A 24,195-nucleotide genomic window follows, 5' to 3' on the forward strand; every position below is an offset into this window, starting at 1 on the left:
CAGTGATACTGGTATGTTTACAGCTTTTTCTGACTAGCAAAATAAGGGATGAGAGAAATGAGAAAACTAAAATTGTTCTCTTTACGCACAAAAGACGTACCGAAACTGAACCAAAACCGTAGACAAAAAACCATACTGTGGGCTACCTGTACCGTTGCACCCCTAATGGATTGGTGTCGCATCATTTCTGTATATTCTCCTGCTGACTTATAATACCACCACATACCTGTCTGATTACCTGATATCTCCCTTCTTGTTCCTCTGTGTTAGGGGCAGCCCTAACCCAAACACCTGACAACATCTGAGCTTAAACTTGAGATATTTCCTAATCCAAGAAAAACTGTCCATGTGTTTTCTTTCCCTCTTGTGCCCTGCATATGTTCAGGGGCTACAGAATTATTCATCCACCAGATGTCAGCAGAGAACTTCACAGCACAAACATGATCAGACAGAGACAGAAGATGGTTGTGTGTGTGTGTGTGTGTGTGTGTGTGTGAGGAGCACCTGTGTGTTGCCTCACTGGTGACTTCTGCGGCCTCACTCATGGCTCTGATCCAGTCCTCCTGTTGCTCATGGCTGTCTGAGCTGAAGTAGTACGTTCTGGTCCCAGCGTGCTTCGCCTGCATGCAAGAAACAAGAGGAGCCTTCAACTCCCCATCCTCATCCTCCTCTTTGTCCGAGCACACCTGCAAGCCCAGACAAGACAAAGAGAGGCAAACTGTATTAGCAGCAGGGAGTAATTACCATGGTTAGCAACAGCAGGCTCTGCATGCAGTTCGGACTTTAGAGACTGTCAAACCAACAGCTGTGATATCCAGATGATCCAAAACCCTAATGAACACCTTTGTACCAGAGACATGCTGAGTGCAACAATACTGCAAAGTACATCAGGTTAAATATGTATGGTGTGATTTTATAGTAACTGATGCAACAAAATGCGTTCAGTCAGAGGCTTCTTCAGGTCAGGCAGCAGTGCCTCTGCACAGTCACTAAGCACTGCTTTAATCCTTTATGCTGCAATTATAATTTCCCTTTTTGTGGGATTAGTACATCATTATTCAATTTGCTTCAAACCTTGGAACCATCTGACCCACTGTAATGCTGTTGTTTTGACATCCTCATGAAAATATGATCATCCTCCTCTGATATCCGTGCACAAGTCATCCATGTCAGGTGAAATGCACACCCAGAGACCATGTGTGCATTTCCAACCCTTACATGTCCCAAACACCTCTGAAAACATTTCACAGATGAGGATTGGTGAGGAAAACATGCAGCCAATAACGGAACGAGTCCAACAGAGCAAGGCTTGTGTGTAACGCATGGCTCTTTGTACCTGGGTGATATACAGACACATGACAAGCATGCAGCTTAACACACAATCATAGAGACAAGGCGCTTATTACAGATACATGAAGAAGAAGAGACATCACTACTGTACGTACTGTGACAGCGAGGCCCAGCATGCCTCACAGGGGGTGAATCAGACAGCAAGAAGGGGGAGAGGTCAGGGGAGGCAGCCTGAAAGATCACTGGTCACTGCTTGTTACTGTGCTGCTGTGTGTCAGACTTTAAAGACCTGACAACAGGAAGCACAATTCTAAATCTACTCAATACAACTCTGTTTTAGCTCTGTCACCAGCACCTCCACACACACCTGATGGAAGGACAAGAACAAACACACATCTTGTTTAGTAATTGTCAGACTAATGTCAGCCTCCGTCTGACCAAAACAAATGATGTTAAATATTGCACACATCAGCATAATCACACGCAAACAAGGAAACTGGCTGAGATGAATGTGAGCGACCTTTAATCAGAAAACCAGGATTCCCCCTCCGGCCTTCTCCCAGACACAAAGGTCATTTCACTAACTAACACAACCACAAAGAGCTCTGTACTTTGATGGGTTACAGTCACACCTGGCTGCCGGGCAGAACATGATGAACATGTCCTCTGTGTGGAGGAGGCACTGCTTAAGAACAGCCGCAGGAAATGATGTCACTGATAAACGGGAATCATTTCCTTCCACGTTGGAGCACTGTCCAGCTCCGCCTCCAGCAGTTCCACCGCACAATGCAATTGGCCAGTTAGTTAGAGGCAGGAGTAACCTAGCAACAGAGGCAGGGCATGTCTACGCAGCCTCCTTTCTTTGTTCATCCATTCAGGGAATCACAGAGGGAGGAGAACTGAAAGGAGGCCAATATCATGTCTTTCTTTCCTCTGAATCACAGACCCATCACTAACATTTCATTCTTTCATCTTCCCTTTAGAGAAGACAGAAACATACCAGCAAAAAGGATGATCAGAAAAGAAAAAGTGAGAAAAGAGGGGAATGCACCACATCGAGAGAAGTGAAAACAGAAGAAAGTGAGAAAGACAGTAAGAACTGAAAATGAGCAGAAATAGTGAAAAAAGATGGCAGATGGGGGAAGAAAATGCGAACTGGTGTGGCAAAAAACCCATACACACAGACAGAGGAAGAGCTGCTGCGGAACAACAGCTGGATCTGAAAGTTTCTCATCACACCTGCAGCCTGATCCGGCGTGGCTTCACTCTCAGAGCAGTGCAGAGTATGTGCTGACACGGCTCATGACCCTCTCTACCTTTAAGATCAGGCTCAAACTTTCCTTCCTGATAAAGCTTATAGTTAGGGATGGCTCAGGTGGGCCTGAAACATCCCATAGTTCTGCTGCTATAGGCCCAGCCTGCTGGGGGAGCTCCCATGATGCACCTCTCCTCCCTCCATGTACAGATGACATCATTGCTGTCATTAACTTGTGTTTCTCTCTCTCAGCAGGTATCTCTGGCCTGGTGTTACGCTGCTTGTTGTCCCCTCTGGCCTGGTGTTACGCTGCTTGTTGTCCCCTCTTTCCTGTCCTCTCAGCCCCAGCTGGTCCAGGCAGATGGACCCTTCCTGGTTCTGGTTCTGATGGAGGTTTCTTCCTGTTAAAAGGGAGTTTTTTTCTCTCCACAGTCGCCTCGTGCCGCTCAGAACGGGGATTGGATCAGAGAGAAGTTTCAGTTAATCTGTTGGTTTCCTTAGTTAGGCTGTTTTATTTTAATTGTCTCTGTATGAATTGGACTAATTTGGAAATCTTTCAACTGAAATGAATCAATTAAATAAGTTAAATGCATTGCTGAACAAGAAAGTCTTAAGGTTTGATTAAAAAGAAGAAGTGGTAATGCAGACCTGCAGATATCTGGGAGTTTGTTCAACATATACAGTATGATCCATAAAAAGCGAAAGCAGCTTCTCCATGTTTAGTTCTAACTCTGGGGACAGAAAGCAAACCTGTTCCTGAAGACCTGAGAGGTCTTTAAGGTTCACAACGTACCAAAAGATCAGAGATCTACTTTGGTCCAAGACATTTCAAGCTTTACAAACCAACAGTATGGTGAGGATTGGAGCAGCAGTGTTCTGAATGAGCTGCAGCTGTCTGATCATCTGTTAGGCAGAGCAATAAATACACTGTAACAGTCATCAAGTCAACTGAAGGTGAATGTGTGGAGCAGCTTTTCTAAATCACTCACACATTAGTCTTTCAGTCCTTCAAATAATCTTCAGGTGACAGTCAGCTGACTTCATAACTGATTTGACATGGCTGTTGAAGTTAAGGTCTGAGTCCATAATAACACCAAGATTTCTGGCTTGGTTTGTGGTTTTAACATTATAACACTCCAGACTAAACCCGGACCCTGAATTTAACTGTTCGTCCTGGGTCCTCGGACAATGAGCTCTGTTTTGTGTCAGCATCAAGTGTAGCACAGAAACACTGTTGGTGTATAACTGGGTGCCATTTAGTACTTTAACGAGTGCGCCTCAGTGCTGTGATGTGGACAGAACCCTGACAAATCAGATGGTTCAGCTGTTGAAAAACAGCTTCTTCTATGATTTTACCTAAAAGAGAATGTTTGACAGACCTGCAATAATTCTTCTTTTTAATAAAGGTCTGATGACTGCTGTCTATCAAGCCTGTGGTAGGCCGGGCGTTAAGTAACGGGAAATATTCCTGAGACAGATTTTTATTCCATTCTTCCATCAAAGAACACAGAACTGATCACATAGAGCTAGCACAACCCCAGAGACGGCTGGTGAACTCTCCTGTAACTAACAGAACTGAAGCCAGGTCTAACCAAATTTCTATTCAAAACAAAGTCAAGATTGTTTTAAGAATAAAGTTGTGGATTAGGAACTGTTTGCTGTCAGAAAGGGAGAGGCTGAGCTCCACTGCACACAGAGACAATGTATACACACCCACAGGTGTAACCATCAGCTATGCCTACTGAGTCACACATATATACAAATACTGAAACACTCTTTGGCCTTTTCACTGGCTCAAAATGCACAAACATTCTGTCCTTCTCAAAGACTTAAAAGTCCAAAGGCTGTAAATTAAGATTTGCAGTGGTAGAACTGAGCACTGGAATTACAGCCACAGCCCAGAGGTCGGTATAATGTTCACTTTAACACAAGAAAAGCCCCAGCTGGACAGAGATCTGCCTCTTACTCATACTGCCTCCTGTTCAGAGCCACACCTTTCAGCTCCTGGGAGAACAGGTTTCAACCATGACCCACCGGCAGAACTTCTAAGAAGCAGACATTTTTCCTAAGTGGCTAAAAACTCAGCAGGATTTTCTTCCTAAAATGTTGCTTTAGTGTCAACACAGTCTCTAACCAGGTGGGGGGCCCTTCCACTCACAAACAGTGGTTATACGACCTCATGTCATGTTTAAAACTGGAAAAAATAGACTTCAACATTCTACTGTGAAATTTAGATTAAACAAATGGGGTCCTTTCCTCAGTGCATTTCAGAATGTAGAAGATAACATCTCATGTGCATTCACTGATAGTAATGAGTATTACTGCCTCATGTAGGGCCGTGACCAGGGTGGGCCTGAATGGCATTATTTTGAAGGGGCTGTTTTATGTATGGATATCCGTTTTTTGGGCTTTCTACAATTTGCACGAGTTAGTTACCCCATGTGTATGATTCATCTGTAACCATTTTTATCCTTTATATGTGTAGATAAGATTTGTCAATAAAAAGACACTGATAAAAAAAAAGAATTTCAACACGGTCAGCACTTTCACTTGTACCTAATAACTCTTACACTCAATCTGTTAAGAACCTTCAAACTAGGCTGTTTATACAGACATTCAAGGTTTCCAGTGGATGAACAATTTTAATCTTTGGTGACCCTTTTTACTAAGCAAGCCCAGAAAAAAGAGCTACAATAAGAATGAAGAGCCTGGTTCCATAAAGAAACCGCATGTGTTGGCAGAAAAAAACATCCCTGTTGCCATACATTCCTTCTCTTTTCTGAGGGGCGCTTTGAGCTGTCACTTGTCAGAAACCAAAGAGGTTGGAGAGAAATCACCAGACAGCTGTGGGGAGGCATGCTGGGACAGGACCACAGACTGTGAGCTCCACCCATGACACTCTGAGGAAGTAAGTCCAGTGAGACTAAATATGAAGAGCCCATTGGGAAAAACGCATACTCTGTTTCGTTTGGTCAGCCTTCTTAACAAATCTCAACCATTCACGTCACTTACAGTGAAACAACTTACCCCTATTTCACTGTCCTGCAGTTAAACTGGCTTTTTGTGGGGTTTGGACCTCTTGATCCGCACAGCATTCCTACCATACCACCATCGCTCCTTCAGTCCAGAGCAGTTTCTGCTGAACCCTGACCTGTTGGGGGTCTCCCTTGTCCTCACCGTGCTGCTTGCTGAGTGGCGTTGCAGACTCTTTCGCAGCAGGTGAACAGTCCAAACAGCATGTCTGCCAGGCTGTGATCAGCGTAAGAAAACGCTCTGCTGCCTCTAACTTCCTCTAACTGTGGGAGATCATGGTAAGTCCAGCTGAGTTCACTGCACAGACGCTGTCTTTAAGGCACTTTAATGATGATTTTTCAGATGAGGCTGCGGTTATAAATTCAGGATTTTATTAGAGCAGAGCAACAGTCTGGAAACGCTTTAAATGACAGCACGGTGGTCATTTTGTAAAGTTCTCAATTCATAAAGAAGTTTTGAACAATTCTATTGAACAGAAAAGTGCATGAACTTCCAAGCACCACTGAATGTGTGTGTCAGTGTGTGTACATTGTGGGTAAATGAACTGGACTTTGTACCAGAGTTTGAACAGTTTGTTCTGAAAAATGAAGAGAACTGATAAAGACGGGGTTGCAGAGACACAGCTGAAACAAACTCAGCAGGCTCAGACTGAGTGAACCCACGTTACACGGTCACCATCGATTGTGCACCAGTGAGCTGCTGCTGAACTGCGTTGTTGTGGGGGCCACCCAGGGGACCCAAGAATCAGAGCTCAGCTCTGATAGAGTGGGATGGTCGTAACATTTCATTGGAGCTCTTAATTGTGGTTTTAGTCTCGCTTCAGACCACAACACTGTTTTAATAACTGGATCTGACTCCACACTGGCTGTGCAGCAGGGACCTCCAGAGTCCAGATAAAACCAGTCACTGTCGTTAGTCCAAATGTTGTTGATGATTGTTAACTCAAGCAGCTCCACATTGCTCTAAAAGAATCTTGGTTACCACCAGTGAGAACAGTCTGGACTGAGGCTGCCTTGTTTGTAGGGACGGCAGAACCAAACGAGGTTCCTGAGAGGAACTCAGAGGTCCAGAAGGACTGAGTTTAAACAGCTGCTGCAGACCCAGAAGTCTCTCTGTAGGCAGCAGCGGTGGCCTGAATTTGATCCAGGCTACTATGGGTTAATACGTTAATATTTAGTCCAGTGCTCTGTATCGCAGAGGAACAGGAAATACACAACATTACGGCAGCAGCCTGTTCATTCATGCTGTTGTTTATCAGAGATTAAAACAAAGGTGACCATTCCCTTTGAGAAGGATTTTTCAACTGGTTTGAATTTTATGGTTACTGACAGACGATGCCACCTCTGGCAAAATGTCAAAATGTTTCTTGCAAATCTCTGACGGAAGAATTAGCAAATCATGGTACTCTACAACACACAAAAAATGTAAATAAGAAAAGCAAACTGTATTACAGTTGTAATAAATGTCATATAAACATTATTTGTGTTTTGTCAGAGTGAAGCGTTGTTCTTTGATTTTAACAGAGAAGAAAGAGCTGCACTGCTGATGGCAGCAAACTCTTTACAATAATTTCACTGAAGTGGGTAAAAAGCAGAAAACTTTAACGGATTAATGACCTCTGTTCTTCCTTTATGTAGAAGTACGTAGTAAACTCATCTCAAAGTTGCTTGTTCCTGCCAAAGTTATTATCAGCTATCAACATTGCCAACAATAAACCAAGAAGAAACAAGTAACACTGTCACTCTTTTTGTAGACGTACGAAAGAGCTCTGATGCAGTGGATAGTATTGGAGTAAAGATTCATCAACAGTCAGAACATACAGAGGGATGGTTATCTCCCCAGCAGATGCCAGTGCAGCCAGACGGTGTCACTTCCAGTTAGGGTCAAGCTGAGCAAGGATCTGAGCAGGCGCTATCCCTTTTCTTTGACAGATCTACATTACTGACTGCTATGATGATGCAGTGATGTACTGCTCTGCATAGAAACCAGCCAGATTCTGTCAGCTGGGACAGGTTTTACTCTTCAACACGTCTAGAGTCTTAAAGGGACTTAAAACTGATTGTGAATGCCAACTAAACCAAAACTCACGACGAAAATCAAAGCCCCTCAATCTTCTGTCTGTCACTGATGGTCAGAGCTTTGACACTGAGACAGTGTGTCAATACAAATCCTGCTGAATTCTTTTTTACAGCTCAGAGCTAACGGCAGGTGGAAACAGGTTAACTTTGAGGCCAGAGGCACACTTTTCCCAACCTTTAAACCCTCACACTCTGCCTGCTCTGGCGGAATGGACACCCGATAATGATGTGTTTATTCACAAAGCGGCTCTGGGTCTGCTTCCATCTCACCTACAGACCTACATCCCTAAGGAAGGTACATCATGTTATGTCTTTGCTTCCAAGAATTATTCCGCTAAAGCCTGGACTGTACTGAGAAAAGAGTGCATTAGGTATTCGGCTCCCTCTGTGTGGAATCAGATGCTAAACCAGCCAAGCCTCAATGAGCTGCTTTCTCTGATACATTCAAGCAGAGAACCTCTCAAAACTCTTCTGTTAGAAAGGTTTCCTCTGGATACAAGACAACAAAAACCAAAACAAATGACTCTTTACCTCCTTATGCAGTTCTGTAATCCAGTGCGCACCGCAGCCCCCCCCAACATGTCACTGACCTTAAAGGCAAATTTGCGGGTGATGTTGTCCGAAGGCTCCACTCCTCCGATCCGGAAACTGAGCAGGGGCAAACTCCCTAACACCGTGTCCTCTTTCTCATCTGCACAGAGTAAGAACATCCCAAGAAGAATCTGACATAGGTGCAGAAGCTGTGTGACACAAATAACAAGTGGCTCTGAATGTGTTCATCCTGCAGGATGCCCTGAACATGAGAGTGGAATTACAACTGCTCTCCCAGAACAGCCATCCATTATGGTCCAAGCGAGAGCGACAGGCAAATGCTCACCGTACTCTCTCTCACACACACTCACACGCACAGATCCAGGGGTGGTTCACAGCAGCGCTGTGGAAGGAGAGCAGCAGTGTTGCTAAATAAAGGAAGGACACATGAAAATTTCAGCAGTTTGAAAAAGGATCGGAGTGTCCTCCTACCTCGTTTACCCTGAACGGAGCTGTGAGCCGCCGCTCGCTGCTGCTGCTGCTCGCTGACTGTTTGTTTTTGTGTGGGTGTGTGTGAGAGAGAGATCTGAGGAAGGGGGAAGGGCTTGTGCAATCAGACAATACACAGATCCCTGCTGCATGTGTGTGTGTGTGATAATGATCAGCCCATGTGACTGTGTTACAAGAATCAACTGTACCTGCTGCTTGTCTGCACCAGTGAGGTGAGAGCAGCACGTACACACACTCTGCCTCTGCTGCGCTCATGCCTGGCACACACACATGTGAACGATTCCTTCATGTTGGAATAACTGGAATCATGACATTGCATTCTCTACTGTTATCTGGGCAATAAAAGGAATGACACATACAGGTACACAATGACACAAAGCCACAAGAAAACAAGAAAAACTGTTCGTTGATCTAAATATAATACTGCTCAACAGGAACACGAGGATATTTCTGATCCCGGAAAAACTCAGTCTGGACCATCTGATGCATGCTTTCCTATAAATCATGTGTTAAACGTGTAGTTGTTCACGCAGGTGTGCACTTGAACTCACATGGTACTGCTGATCAGGACAGAAAGCTTAAATCTCCTCTCATATCTGCGTGTGTTTAACATCCCTGTGTGTGGTTCCACACTGTCAGCGTAGGAGAGATAACACAGCCAGTGTGCAGGAAGCACAACTCAGCAGCATATTGACATGTGATCGCCACAACAACAGACCAATGCACGGAGATCGGTCCGACTCAAGCGGTGCTAAGCTGAGGGCACACACTGTGGTCAGACTGCATTTCATCACTCATTTCATTTACAAATTCAGTGTCCACTTTGATTCAGTAAAGAACATTTCATACCTATTTGGGTTGTAAAAAAGAGACTGAAGTTTGCTTAATAAATTGCTTTTATATCATTACACTGAATTAGAGATGCATGCATAAACATGAATTTCAGTATTTAGTGACCGATAACCAAATTAGTCTTTGCAAGAAAACCCTTGGACTATCTTTTTCCATTTTTCAAGCAATATTCAGAGTATTTGTTTCTGCCATTGCACTTCTCTGTGCTGTGGTGGTCAGCGAGTGAAGGTTCCTGCTTCTGATCTCAGCTGGTTCTTTCTGTGTGGACGTTCTCCTCGTGCATGTGTGGGTTCTCTACAGGTACTCCGGCTTCCTCCCACCACCCAAAGACATGCACAGAAGCTTAGCTGGTGACTCTGTGTGCGGTTTCAGCTCAGCTGCAGGGGGGAGGGGTGAAGCTGTGGTTCAGGGAGCAGTGGCAGGTGTAGTGTGCCGAGGCCCGGAGAGAAGAGGCAAGCTCTGGAGCAGCCTGCCAGGGCTGATTGGAACACAGAAACTGTGTCAATTCAACAGCAAATAAAGTGTGCGTTTAATTCCATCACTGCCTGCTTCTGGGGCAGCTCTAAGTGGAAACCCCGCTGCTGCTGCGACATGCTGCAGAGGTCCCTGTCCAGGTGCCAACTGTAGCAGCTCAGCTGCTCTCCGAAGCGTCACCCCGGTGACAGCAGCACACACAGCTGGGATTTAAGTATGGATGACTGGCCTGATTTGAAAGTCAGTTCCTGGATTTTATGAACTTTAAACAGATTTGAATCAGATCTTCTTGTAAGAAAGCAGGAAAGTAACCTCCACATAAGGGGCAAAAGCAATACACCAGGCTGTCCACTGTGGCCCGGATAGTGGGGCCAAGGAGGAGGACCGCTACCACTGGTGGCATTACCAGGTGCTGAGGACCATCGCAGAGAGCATCTCCACAGCCTTGGATAACACAAAAAGGGCATTGCTTTTGTCAAGCAGGAGAGCAATGCCAAGCACAACCCAGCTGCATCAGCCTGGGAGCTGCACGTCCATCTGAGCAGACAGCTGGAGGCAGTGCTTTTGTCTGCAGCCTTGAAGCACGTGCTGCTACTGGAACTCACAGTTTCCTGGGAGGGCCGCATGGTGGCAGAGAACGAACGGAAACAGGCCAACGACCAGGAGCTGGGGGGGGGGGGGGGGGGGGGGTTCGGGAGGCTGGAAGGCACACTGCAAGCCCATTGAAGTGGGATGCAGATAAGAGGAGAGAAAAGGCCTCCGGATGATCAGTGCTGCTGGTTAACAAGCCAGGGTCTGATTAACTCTGGCTGGGTCGCCTGAGTGAGGGTGTATGATGCTGAAAGACCAGAAACACCCTCATGATCATCCCTGAGGATGTGTCACAGCGCATCGTCGGATATATCTTTGATGCTAGTTATAAAGTTAGCTAGTGGAAACTGTTTCTGCTCTGCTAACATGGCGTTCTCTCTCTGGTCTGACAGACCACAAGATGGTCAGAGAGAGGAAAAAGAGCTGAGCTGAGCTGAGTCTCACCCTAAAAGCTTCAAGAAGAAAAGAAAGAACCAAAGGAAGAACCTGTGCTGGTGCCACTGCTGTGAGGGTGTACTGACAGTTTAAATTAGGTCACACTTTCAGGAAGTGACAAGAAGAAAGGGGAAATGTTTAGCTTTAAATCATGCCGAGCCCCCTCTCCTGTGCCCACAGAACTGCATTCAGTGTGATACTAAGAGCACAAATGTACCAATGTAGTCCACAGTTCAAAGAGTTGAGCCAACACCTCAGTATTTCATTAACCAACTGAGCATTTTTTACCATTTTAAGTCTACCTAAAAGCATAAGACTATATCTATAATGTTTGTTTGTTCCCTCATCAGATTTGTGGAAACACTGACTACTGAATCTAATGTTTAGTCTGGTTTTCACAAACCTCAGGTTGGTCTTTCTGGCAGGTGCCATTCCAGAGGCTCTGCATCACATATAGACTGTTGGGGCCTGACAGTATCATGTTTTAAACCAGAATTTAGCACTAATGGAACTAATAGGTCTTGTGTTAGCTGCTGTTGGTGACAAATTCAGGTCTATGTAAATACAGCAACAAAAGACTGGCGGTGTCAGTACAGAGCAGTGAGCTCATATGTTTCAGGCTTTTCTCCACTTATGGCTCAGAGCTGTAAAGATCCCTGTAGCCTGACACAGAGAAGCACACAGAGGGTCTGTCGCTGTGTGATTACTGGTTCTGCCCTTACTTTAAATAGATGCTGCAGTGTTCACCTGATGGGTTATCGCACTGGTTAGAATTCTGGGCATCAGTATGGATTTACTGGAGCAAAGTACAGCTTCTGTTCTGTGAATACATGTGCAGGTGGTGTGACGTCAGAGACTTCAGAAAATTAGTCAGACAAGTAAAGAGTCTGTGTTACATGGTTATCCCTGGCCTCCGCAGACTAGCAGCAAGTCTCCAGTCTGGTCATTCCAATGGGAGAGGAAACAAGAGCACAGGCTCTATTTGACTGTCAGGGAAATATCAGACCGATTTCATCCAAGCTGCACATCTTTTATCACTAAATTATTTTTCAGGAGAAAATGATCTTTGTATGAGTGTTGTCAGTTTGGCAATATCTCATTTGGAGGGCTGCGACCATCGTCAGTGTTATCAGCAGTAAAACTGTAACTGTTGGAGAGCTTTTAAGATGGTCACAACTTTCTCTCAGATCTGTGGGCTCCATCGGGAAAGGCTAGTTGTCGAACTTAAATTTCAGAGTGGCGATAATAACTCTGATTGGATCCAAATGTTTGGTGTCTTTAGCTATTAGCTTTAACTCTGTGGACACTGTAAGGCTGTCTTTGAAGAAGCAGAGACTAAATGTGTTGAGATTGTCCTCCTTCTATGTCAAGCTAGCTTTCAACTTTTGGGATGGCTGGACACCAGTCCCACTGTACTGGTTGAAAACACATAACTCTCACTGTGGTGTGATAGTGATGGAAACTGATGCACACATGCTTCTATGAAGTAGTGTAAAGTCATCTTGGCCCTTTAGTAACAAAAGAAGCTAAAATAGAATCAAATCATGTTTTGTAGATGGAACAAAAGTCTCCAAACATATTTCTTCCTCCCAATAAACAGAACAGAACGACCACTTTGTTCTAATGCATAAATAATGCATATTTCCAATAGTGTGTCTCTGTGATGTGGCACCATTACACACATGTTCTAGGAGTGATTTCAGCTGCTGACTACTGCTGGGACGCCTTGAGAATGTTTATGAATTTCATTCATTTGTACACGTGGACTGTGGACCAGAGGAGTCCAAACTGTGTCCTGTGTGATGTGTAATCAGACAATTTGACTAACAAGGCTTGGGAAAATCAGACCAAAATTCATCCTTTGTCTTTCCTGGTAAAAGTGTAAACTGAATACTCAATTTAAAACATTTTGGTCTCTTCTAAGAAGAAAATCTACATTTTTCTCCCCACCTGTCAGGCTTACCTCAGAGAGTTACAGGTAGATGACTATACTTGGGTCCTTTCAGCTAAAAAATCCAAAAAACCTATAGCCTTAGCACGTCTTTCTCAAATTTGATAAGAATATTTTTAAAACATACATTTTATTGCTAAAATAATATCCAGTAAACGCAACAAAAAATGATTTCATAGTGCCTCCACAGGCATGGTCACAGACAGGGAAGTAGGGATTAGTCTCACCTCAGCCAGTTTTACAGGGTTTTCTCACTCAAGCAAAGCAAATTCTGAGCTCTGGAATGTAAGAGCTGAACCTGGCTAACATGTTACAGAGGGAGCATGCTATTCTAACTGCATTAGTATTTAGAGTTAGTGACTGAAAAGTGAACAGAGTGAAGAACTTACCTTTGTAGTAGAAGAGACATCTGTCAGTGAGCACAAACCACCTTTTGTTCCATTGCTTCACTCCACTGCTGGCCTGTAAGGACACGCATCGCACGCCTGTTAATCATCTGCATTATCAGAGCAACGCTGACTTGATCTCACAAGTATGTGATAGATATTTCCCTAAAGTGGAATAAAAACAAAGGCAGGTTGCTCATTTAAAAAAAAAGTTCATCTTTGTGCCTGCTGCTCAACCAAGAGCACCTGTCCCCCCAGTTCTGACACTGTGGACTCCTTCTATACAGATAGTACCTGAGTGGTGATGTCATGATGAGAGCTGGTAAACGTCTCAAAATGGTAAACAGAGCAACCTTAACACTTCCTTAATGAAATCCTTCTGGAAAAGTGAAGCTCACTGCTTTTTCTTTCCTTCACTGGTCTGTGCATGCATGCACTTTTTGTAGTTTCACCTCTGAAGATTCACTTTCCATTAGGGTTGTCTTTTTCCTGCTGAAGACACAGGAGGACAGCCCATGAAAGGTGAAGCTTTGCATGCAAAAACCCCACACTGTGCGCCGTGCCATGAAACAAGCACTACCCTTCACAGCCCTTTGGTTTCTTCCCCCAACGGTTTGCTCTGCTCTAACTCCATGTAGCCACCGACAGATGTCAGGATTACAGTAAGGAAAATACATATGTGGTTGAAAAAACAATTGTTATCAAATGTTATTAAATGTCAGAGGTATTATTTGAGATAATATTCAGTGTAAAAACATACATCAGTCAAAACTGGTTTGTTTTTCATGGTAAACACTGTAAGAGATACCCTTTATGAAACTATACAGTCTAATTCCATTTGCATAAAAAGTTCTGCTGCACAATTTCTGACGTAGGATTCCCTCACAATGGGTGGATGACATGATGGAGTTAAAATTCTAACTACAAATGGTAAATGAAAGAACACGACAGCGTGACACAGAGCACAACACTGAACGGTTTACACAGCCATTATGTACTCTTAGTGGAGCATTCAGGTCATGTGATCTCTGTATGTCATCAAATATCCCCATTGCACTTTCTAAAAGGTAAATGCATTTTCTACCTCAGCCATGAATAGAAACTTTTGTCTACCTATTGGATTTGCAAACAAAAACACAATAAAGTTAGTAGAAGACTTGTAGAAGCATCCTGGTCCTCCTAAACGCCACAATCATCTCTTTGGTTTTGCCACAACGTGATCGACCAGTTGCCTGTACTCAGCCTGTTGTCCACCACTGCTACATGGTTATGGGATGGCTGTAGCTACGGAGGAAAAGCAGTCATCTGCCAATCAGAAGGTCTGTGATTAAACTCCCAGCTTCCCCAGACTACATAGGGAAGACGCTGAACCGCCTGTTGCCTACCAATGCGTCCATTGTTGTGTGACTCAGACATGCTGTAAAAGTGTGTGCGTGAATGTGGCTTGTAGTGTAAAAGCACTTTGAGGGGTCAACTAGACTAAAAAATACTATACAAGTGCAGTCCATGTAACTGTTAACAGTGTTTGCTTACAATGTATGAAAACACGAGGAGCAAATCATGAAAACTTGAGTCTGAGCTCTGTTGAGCCATATATTCCTTTAACTGTCAGCAGGGATGATTTCATGAGATTCTTCATCAATAAAACTGTTTCTATCAGAGAGAAGATTAATGGAATCATCAAGTGCAGCAGCTTTAGAAGTTTGCTTAGAACCGTGTAAGATAGTTGTGAAGCTGGGGTGGTAAATCAAGCGGCACCAGTCAGATGTCTTCCTTGGCCCAAGGTGTTTATTCTCAAATGCATGTTGCAACACACCAAAAAACGTACAGACAAACATCTTAACTGAAAGCTTCATTTGGTCAACTAAATATAACTAGACTCCAACCACATGCACCCCGCCACATGGTCACAGCCCCTCTTTAGACCAAAAGTCCAGCCTTAAATACCCTTCTACTTGGTCTCTTCCACGATGTCATTAATTCCAAAGGCTATAAAACAGGAAGTGATTCCTTTGTTCATCCCTTTGACCCTGGAACACAAGGTAAGTTCACAAATGACCACAGAAAATGTTAAACAATAAAGACGGTTAGTTTAACAGATGTTGATGTATTTTAACTCAAAAAAGGTCAAGTAGGAAGTACAACACAAACAAATCCAGGAGTCCACTGACCACTGACAAAATAACGCTAAAATACTTAAATCATGTCAGAATTAGGTTTAATGCCTTTGGTGACAAATGGTGTCACTCCCCACTTTGTCAAAAACCTGATTTGTATTTAGACAGCTTCTGTCCAGTTGATCTTTCTGAGCTAACAACAGCAATAGTCTCTTCTAAACCATCAACTTGTATGTTAGACCCAATCCCAACCAGACTGTTCAAGGAGGTTTTCCCCTTAATTGACACTTCCATATTGGATTTGATCAATCAGGCAGGGTCCTTCTCTTTGTGTGTTTAAGTCAAAGTCAAAGTCAAATCTATTTGTAGCACATTTCATGTACAAAACTATTCAAAGTGCTTCACCTAAAACAAAAACATTGCAGCAGGGAGCGGAAAAAGCATTAAACATATGTAGAAGAATATAAATAGAAATAAAATGATTAAAATGAATAAAAACAAGCAACAGTCTAGATAAGTTAAAAGATGTCGTGCAGATTTCATGCACAGACACATGGGAAAATAAATGTTTTTAACCTGGATATAAAAATGTCTCCATTTGGTGACAGTTTAACCTCCTCTGGCAGTTTGTTCCACTTGTTTGCAGCATAGCAGCTAAATGCTGCTTCTCCCTGTTCAGTCTGGACTCTGGACTGGACCAGCTGACCCGAGTCCTTGGATCTAAGAGCTCCGCTGGGTTTATATTCTCTGAACATATCACAGATGTATTTTGGGCCTAAACCGTTCTGGGATTTGTAAACCATCAGCAGGCTTTTAAACTCTATTCTGGGACTGACTGGAAGCTGATTTGTTTCAGTTTTCTGAGGAAGTGCAACCTCTGCTGGGTCCTTTTCACAACTGCAGTGGTGTTCTTCGACCATGTAAGCTCAGAGATCTGCACTCCAAATAACTTGATCTTCACTCTCTCCACCTGGCCACTGATGCTGAGTGCTGTGTGTGTGCTTGAGATGATCCTCTCCTTTGTTTAGTCCATGCTGAGCACCAAGTTGTTGCCTCTGCACCAGTCTTCGAGATGCTCGACATCCTCCTTGTACATTGTTTCATCATCTTGACGTATCAGCATCATTACCGTAGTGTCGTCAAACTTGAAGAACAGGTTCTCATGTCTGGAAGCACAGTCACGTGTCAACCAGCCCTGAAGGGGATCCTGTGCTCAGCGTGATGGAATTGGAGATGGTCTCTCCAATGCGACTATCTGTGCTCTCCCAGTCAGAAAATTCAGGATCCAGAGACAACTGGCAGTGTTCAGGCCGAGTAGGAGTTTCTCCACCAGTCTCTGGGGTACAATAGTGTTAAACACTGAGCTGTAATCAATGTACAGGATTCTGGCATATTGTTTTCCAGGTTGGCAAGAACTGTGTGTAGGGTGGTAGACATTACATCCTCAGTGGAACAATTTGAGCGAATCTGGCCAAAATGGTGACTGGTTGTGGTGTGTGACCTTTCAAAACATTTCATCACTATGGAGTAAGAGTCACAGGATGATAATTGCTCAGACAGGACACAACTGGCTTTTTTGCAACGGGTATTATCGTGGAGGTTTTGAAACATCTGGCTTGCCTGAGGGAGATGTTGTAGATGTCAGTGAGAACATCTGCCAGTTTGTTCGCACAGGCTTTGAGCACACATCCTGGGATGTTGTCAGGTCCTGCTACCTTTTGTGGATTAATCCTGGTTAGTGTCCTTCGTGTTTCAGATTACTTTATGACAAAAGATGGCAGGTCGGGTGACTGGGGGAGACCTGCTCACCTGCCTGTTGTTGGATTTGATGCCTGTTATGTGTGGCCAGGTGATGGCACACCTGGGGTGTCTTGGTGTGCTGCTGTCTCCCTGCCCTCTCCTTCCTTTGTCGTCCTCCATAGGCCAGTGGCCAATTGGTAATCAGGTCGAAGATAAAGAGGGAGAGGAGGAAGGTCGCACTCTCACTCTGGGGGCAGCAGCTACATGGATGGTTTGCTTTCTTTTGATTTAATTGTTAACCCTTATATTCTTTCTTCTTATTATTCATCTGTCTTAGAGGACAGAGTGTTTGTTTTTCCTATTTTAGTTTGTTATGTTAGTTTGAGTTGGAGACTGCTGGTAGTCCTGTTTTGTCGTTTTTGTTTCAGGTTATATTGTTTTTTTTTAGTAAGTGGGGAAAACGCAGGGTGCGACGGCCCATTGCGTGGCTGGCCCTGTGTTTCCCCCTTTTGTTCCTTTTGGCCGGGGTCTCCATCTCTTTTTGGTTCATAACTTTATGGGTTGACCATTAACTTTCCTTTCCCCTTTTCCTTTTCAGTGACAACTTTTAATAAATATCGTTCCTTTTTGCAAACATTGTGTGGCGTCCTAATATGTTATGGTCTCATTGAGCCTATGAATTATTTCTATTTTGTGAGGCCGTAACAATGCCTCAAACCTAGCAAAGAAGCTGCTGAGCTTGAGAAGTATCATTGTCCTCGGCTCGCTGCCTGGTTTTGTAATCTGTCAGTGCTTGGCCACCCTACCACATCTGTCTTGTGTACCTAGTGTCACAGAGATGGTCCTGTCTTTTCCCTGCATATGTGCTCCTCTTAGAAAGTGCTGCCATCTCTGAGCATAGAGCAGCCTTGGAGGCTGCATCTCGTGCCCTCAGCAGCATCTGCACCACTGCAGTCATCCACAGCTTTTGATTGTTGCGTGCTGTGCAGGTCTTTGCAACAGTGACATCCTCTGCGCACTGCGATGTTGATACTGCACTCCTCAATGTCTCCTTGGGAGGCTACTGACTTGAAGATCACCCAGTCAGTGTGCTTGAAACAGCTCCTTCTGGCCAGGTCTGTTTTTTCACTGATTTGGTTGGTTTCAGCACTGGTTTATAGGCTGGGGTCAGCATTTGTGAAGCATCTGAAAGGACCATATGTGGCAAGGGGGTCACCTTATATGCTTCTGAGGTGTTTATGTAGACCGAGTCCAGTGTGCAAAATGCACAGACTGCTCGAACTTGGGAAGACCTGAAGAAATAAAGACTTGAAATATGTCACTCTGTGAGTAATGAATCTATATAAGTTTCATTTTTTTTTTTTTTTTTTTTTTTTTTTTTTTTTAAATCGCATTACTGAAATAAATCAACTTCTCAATGATATTCTAATTTGTTTAGATGCACCTGTATGTGTATGCATGTATGTAAATATACAGTATATTTGAATGTACAGCACTTTGGGTCGACTCTGTGGTTTAAGTGTGCTTATAAATCAAGTTGCACTGTAATGTATTGGATAATAAATTTATCAAAGTTTAGAATGTCAGATGTGAACCCCTGGGAAATTTAAATGAACAGAATATGTACTAAAACAATGTTTTTAAAAGGTTCTGTTACTTAAAAAGCAAAGCTTAAATAACAACACCTCACCAAACAATAATGAACAATCATCAAAAAAAATAAAAACAAACTATTTTAGAGTGAGAGAGGAAAATTAAATTTTACCTGCTTATACAGCCATCCCTGTTTGGTTATCTCTGCTTTGGGATTCCTGCGCAGAGAGTTGGAGCGCTTCCCAAATGTAGCTGCCTTTCTGGGAGTATGCAACATCTGAAGGAGAGCAGAAGGATGGTGAAAGGTACAGCAATGATCCTCACTGAACATAGAGAGATGATCCTCACTGAACACACAGATGATCCTCACTGAACATACAGAGATGATCCTCACTGAACACAGAGATGATCCTCACTGAACACAGAGATGATCCTCACTGAACATACAGAGATGATCCTCACTGAACACAGAGATGATCCTCACTGAACACAGAGATGATCCTCACTGAACACAGAGATGATCCTCACTGAACACAGAGATGATCCTCACTGAACACAGATGATCCTCACTGAACACAGAGATGATCCTCGCTGAACACAGAGATGATCCTCACTGAACACAGAGATGATCCTCACTGAACACAGAGATGATCCTCACTGAACACAGAGATGATCCTCACTGAACACAGAGATGATCCTCGCTGAACACAGAGATGATCCTCGCTGAACACAGAGATGATCCTCGCTGAACACACAGAGATGATCCTCACTGAACACAGAGATGATCCTCACTGAACACAGTGATGATCCTCACTGAACACAGAGATGATCCTCACTGAACACAGAGATGATCCTCACTGAACACAGAGATGATCCTCACTGAACACAGAGATGATCCTCACTGAACACAGAGATGATCCTCGCTGAACATAGAGATGATCCTCACTGAACATACAGAGATGATCCTCGCTGAACACAGAGATGATCCTCACTGAACACAGAGATGATCCTCACTGAACACAGAGATGATCCTCGCTGAACACAGAGATGATCCTCGCTGAACACAGAGATGATCCTCGCTGAACACACAGAGATGATCCTCACTGAACACAGAGATGATCCTCACTGAACACAGTGATGATCCTCACTGAACACAGAGATGATCCTCACTGAACACAGAGATGATCCTCACTGAACACAGAGATGATCCTCACTGAACACAGAGATGATCCTCACTGAACACAGAGATGATCCTCGCTGAACATAGAGATGATCCTCACTGAACACAGAGATGATCCTCACTGAACACAGAGATGATCCTCACTGAACACAGAGATGATCCTCGCTGAACACAGAGATGATCCTCGCTGAACACAGAGATGATCCTCGCTGAACACACAGAGATGATCCTCACTGAACACAGAGATGATCCTCACTGAACACAGAGATGATCCTCACTGAACACAGAGATGATCCTCACTGAACACAGAGATGATCCTCGCTGAACATAGAGATGATCCTCACTGAACACAGAGATGATCCTCACTGAACACAGAGATGATCCTCACTGAACACAGTGATGATCCTCACTGAACACAGAGATGATCCTCGCTGAACACACAGAGATGATCCTCACTGAACACAGAGATGATCCTCACTGAACACAGTGATGATCCTCACTGAACACAGAGATGATCCTCACTGAACACAGAGATGATCCTCGCTGAACACAGAGATGATCCTCGCTGAACACAGAGATGATCCTCACTGAACACAGAGATGATCCTCACTGAACACAGAGATGATCCTCACTGAACACACAGATGATCCTCACTGAACACACAGATGATCCTCACTGAACACAGAGATGATCCTCACTGAACACAGAGATGATCCTCACTGAACACAGAGATGATCCTCACTGAACACAGAGATGATCCTCACTGAACACAGAGATGATCCTCACTGAACACAGAGATGATCCTCACTGAACACAGAGATGATCCTCACTGAACACAGAGATGATCCTCACTGAACACAGAGATGATCCTCACTGAACACACAGATGATCCTCACTGAACACACAGATGATCCTCACTGAACACAGTGAACGTCCTCTGTGGGACATTTTTGTATTAGGCACAAAGCGTACAAGGGTAATGTTTAAAAACTGAGGGGGAAACACTGAATTAAATTTCTCAAACTTGATGTGTGCATCCCCCTTGAAAAAATGGGTTGTGTTTTTGTATGACTGGCAGAGAAGGGAGGCTCCAAGTCATCAGCCTCAAATTCGGACAGATATAAGAAATCCAATCAGTACTAGTTTATGCCAAACTGAGTGATTCAACTTTTACTTTAACTTTCACCACAGTGACACCTAAAAGTAAACCACAAATAGCATACACACTGCTTTATGATTTTTATGTACTCAATGAACAGGACACAAACTTCTTTTTAAGGAAAATTATTAACAACCTGAATTTTTTAAAAATTAATTCCAACCCCAATTACATCTTTATTGTCATTGTACCATGTAAAACGAAATTAAAGTGTCATCCAGTCAGTGCATTAAAAAAAAAAAGGAAAAAAACATATAAAACATAAATAAATAACACACACACACAAGCATACATACAAGCATCTTTTCAAAAATTAAAAAGTCAGGTATTGGCAGTCTTAAGTGTGGCAACTGCAGTGGGACAAAAAATGTTCTCTAGTTTATATCTTTGTTTTTAAAATTCTGTACCATCTCCCTGATCCTCTAGTGTGGCGAGAGGGCAGCCGGCGACGTTCTGTGCAGTTTTTCCATGTCCAAGTGGCGTGTGGAAGACCCAAGTCCATCAGTTTGCCCACCAGTTTATGGATGGTATTAAATGCAGAGCTGAAGTCAGAAAAGAGCAGCCGCACGTAGGTCCTCTGATGCTCCAGGTGGGAAAATGCAGCGTGGGGGGCTGTGGCAACTGCACTCTTCCATGGATCTGTTCGCCCTGTATGCAAACTCATCACCACTGGGGTGAGTGCAACTGGCTGGTAGTCATTGAGACTGGTAATGTGGGGTTTTTCTTGGGCAGAGGCACTATGATGGAGGACTTCAGGCAGGGTGGGACAATGGAATGTGAGGGTGAGGCTGCCATGGGCAGCAGGGTGAAATCTGGTTGCTCCGCCTAGAAGTGGACAAAGAAGAGGTTCGGCTCCTCTGCCAGCAAGGCGTGTCGTTCAGCAGCTCCAAAGTTTGTCCTGTAGTTGGTGAGGTGCTGGACTCCCTGCCACACCTGCCTGCTGTTGTTGCTATCCAGGTGGTCTTCAATCCTCCTCCCGTAGTCTGACTTGGCCTCTCTGATGCCAGACCTGAAGGCGATGTTCCTCTCCTTCAGCAGCCGCTGGACCTTCCAGTTCATTCAGGGCTTCTGGTTGGGGTAGACCCGTGTCTATGCAGTTACTTAATGTAACACGGAACACTATCCGTGAACACCTCCAGGTCTGGATGGTCAAAGATGTCCCAGTTAGTCCTGTTGAAACAGTCCTGTAGCTTCTGAGAGGCACCATCAGGTCAGGTTTTTACAGTCTTTGTGATGGTAAGAGCAGTTCTCTTGAGGGGGACATACGCAAGGATTAAATGCAGGGACATGTGATCAGACTGGCCCAGGTGATGTCGTGGCCTAGCTCTGTAGCCTAGCTTGATGTTGGAGTAGACCTTGTCCGGCGTATTGGCTCCTCTAGTAGCACACTTCACATGCTGGTGGAATGTAGGGAGCAGTGTCTTTAAATCTGCATGATTAAAGTCCCCTGTTAAGATGTGCACAGCGTCAGGATACATGCTCTGCTGATTGCTGATGCTTCCATTTAGATGTCCGATAGCCGAGTTAGCATTAGCATCCAGTGGAATATAAACAGCAATTATCATGACCACAGTAAACTCCCTCGGGAGATAGATGGGCCTGCATTTAACAGGCGCATACTCCAGGTCTGGGGAGCAGTGGCTGTCAACAGTCATTGCATTAGTACACCAGTTGTTGCTGACATAAACACAGAACCCCCCCCCCCTTACCATAGTCCCTTGTCCTGTCATAACGCTGTACTGTGTATCCTGTTAGCTTGATAGCAAAGTCCAGGATGAATGGATGAAGCCAGGTCTCTGTAATCAGAAAAACACAGCTGTCCTTCATGCTGTTGTCAGTTGCCACCTGTAGTCTCAATCGATCCATCTTGTTGATGAGTGATCTGGCGTTTGTCAGAAAAGGCCGGGAAGCGGTGATCTGTGTGGCTGGCCCTGTAGCCTAGCTAGCGCGCCTTGCAGCCTCGATTCTTCTTCCTCTCCCTGCGCCACCTTCGCCTCTTCATCACGGGGACGATAATCCACGGAGAGCCGGGGCTCCTCGCTATGTCCACCGAGATCCTGTGTGTGCGGAGAAACTCGCCTGTAGCACTCCGCCTGTAGCAAACTCCGATGTTAAGGAGATACAGGGCAACAGACACAGGATTTTCTTTCGTGCCAGCTGTAGATAACGTTCGCCCAGCACAATGTGTGCAGGACTTGAAACAACACGTATCCAAACAGCCAAACAAAGCACAGACTGAAAAAAAGGCTGGGGCCTTTCTGTTTGCATGTTCTCCCCGTGTATGTGTGGGTTCTCTCCAGGTTAATTGGGGTCTGTAAAATTGCCTTAGGAGTGAGTGTGAGCGTGCATGGTTGTTTGTCTCTGTGTGGCCCTGTGATGGACTGGCGACCTATTCAGGGTGTACTCTGCCTCCCGCCCGACGACAGCAGGGACAGGCTCCGGCCCCTATCAGTAGGGGACAATAGTCATAACAACATGGCCTAATTGGTAAATGGACTTGTATAGCGCTTTTCTACTGAAAGCGCTTCACTACATGCCGCATTCACCCCACTCACACACATTCATACAGCACGTCTTAAGATACACATAACTACGTGCTTTTCTAATCATTCATACACATTCATACCCCCAATGATACACTGGGGGGGCAACGTGGGGTTCAGTGTCTTGACATGTATCCTGGGGAAGCCAGAGTTGAACCACCGACCTTCCGATTGGTGGACCTTCCTCCTGAGCTACAGCCGCCCCGAATTAAAAGGTTTGATTTGACAGTAGGAATAAGGATGATGAAGGACTACAGGATGGAAAAAGAAACTGATATTGTACAATGCATGGCATCTCATAGTAACTTCAAAGCAGAGGAACATGAATAAGGATTCAAACAGTGGGGAAACAAGAGAATCACACTCCTGTGTACTGTAGAGATAACAGTCATTTAGATAAGCAAGAACCTTCTTGATACCTACAACTTAGGAATTGTTCGGAGAAGGAGAAATCGTTGTGATTCAGATTATGGTCAA

General features: G+C 44.3%; 1 protein-coding gene across 10 annotated transcripts in view; it reads right to left on the reverse strand.

Moving 5' to 3' along the window:
* The window catches only part of plekha6 (pleckstrin homology domain containing, family A member 6), a 67,262-nt gene that overhangs the window by 32,355 nt on the left and 10,712 nt on the right, over nt 1-24,195 (reverse strand). For 5 of the 10 annotated variants that reach the window (XM_072383010.1, XM_072383005.1, XM_072383002.1 and 2 more), the window contains exons 2-5: nt 19,009-19,113; nt 13,390-13,462; nt 8,247-8,347; nt 505-686 (exon numbers count right to left, since the gene is read on the reverse strand). In XM_072383010.1, the coding sequence (XP_072239111.1) occupies nt 505-686; nt 8,247-8,347; nt 13,390-13,462; nt 19,009-19,113 (461 nt within the window). Of the gene's footprint in view, nt 1-504; nt 687-1,445; nt 4,141-8,246; nt 8,348-8,533; nt 8,591-13,389; nt 13,463-19,008; nt 19,114-24,195 lie in introns of those variants that run through there. The other 5 variants (XM_072383003.1, XM_072383008.1, XM_072383009.1 and 2 more) reach the window with 5 other exon arrangements.

This window comes from Leuresthes tenuis, unplaced genomic scaffold, assembly GCF_036924035.1.
Source record: "Leuresthes tenuis unplaced genomic scaffold, fLeuTen1.0.hap1 SCAF_3, whole genome shotgun sequence".
Lineage (NCBI taxonomy): Eukaryota > Metazoa > Chordata > Actinopteri > Atheriniformes > Atherinopsidae > Leuresthes > Leuresthes tenuis.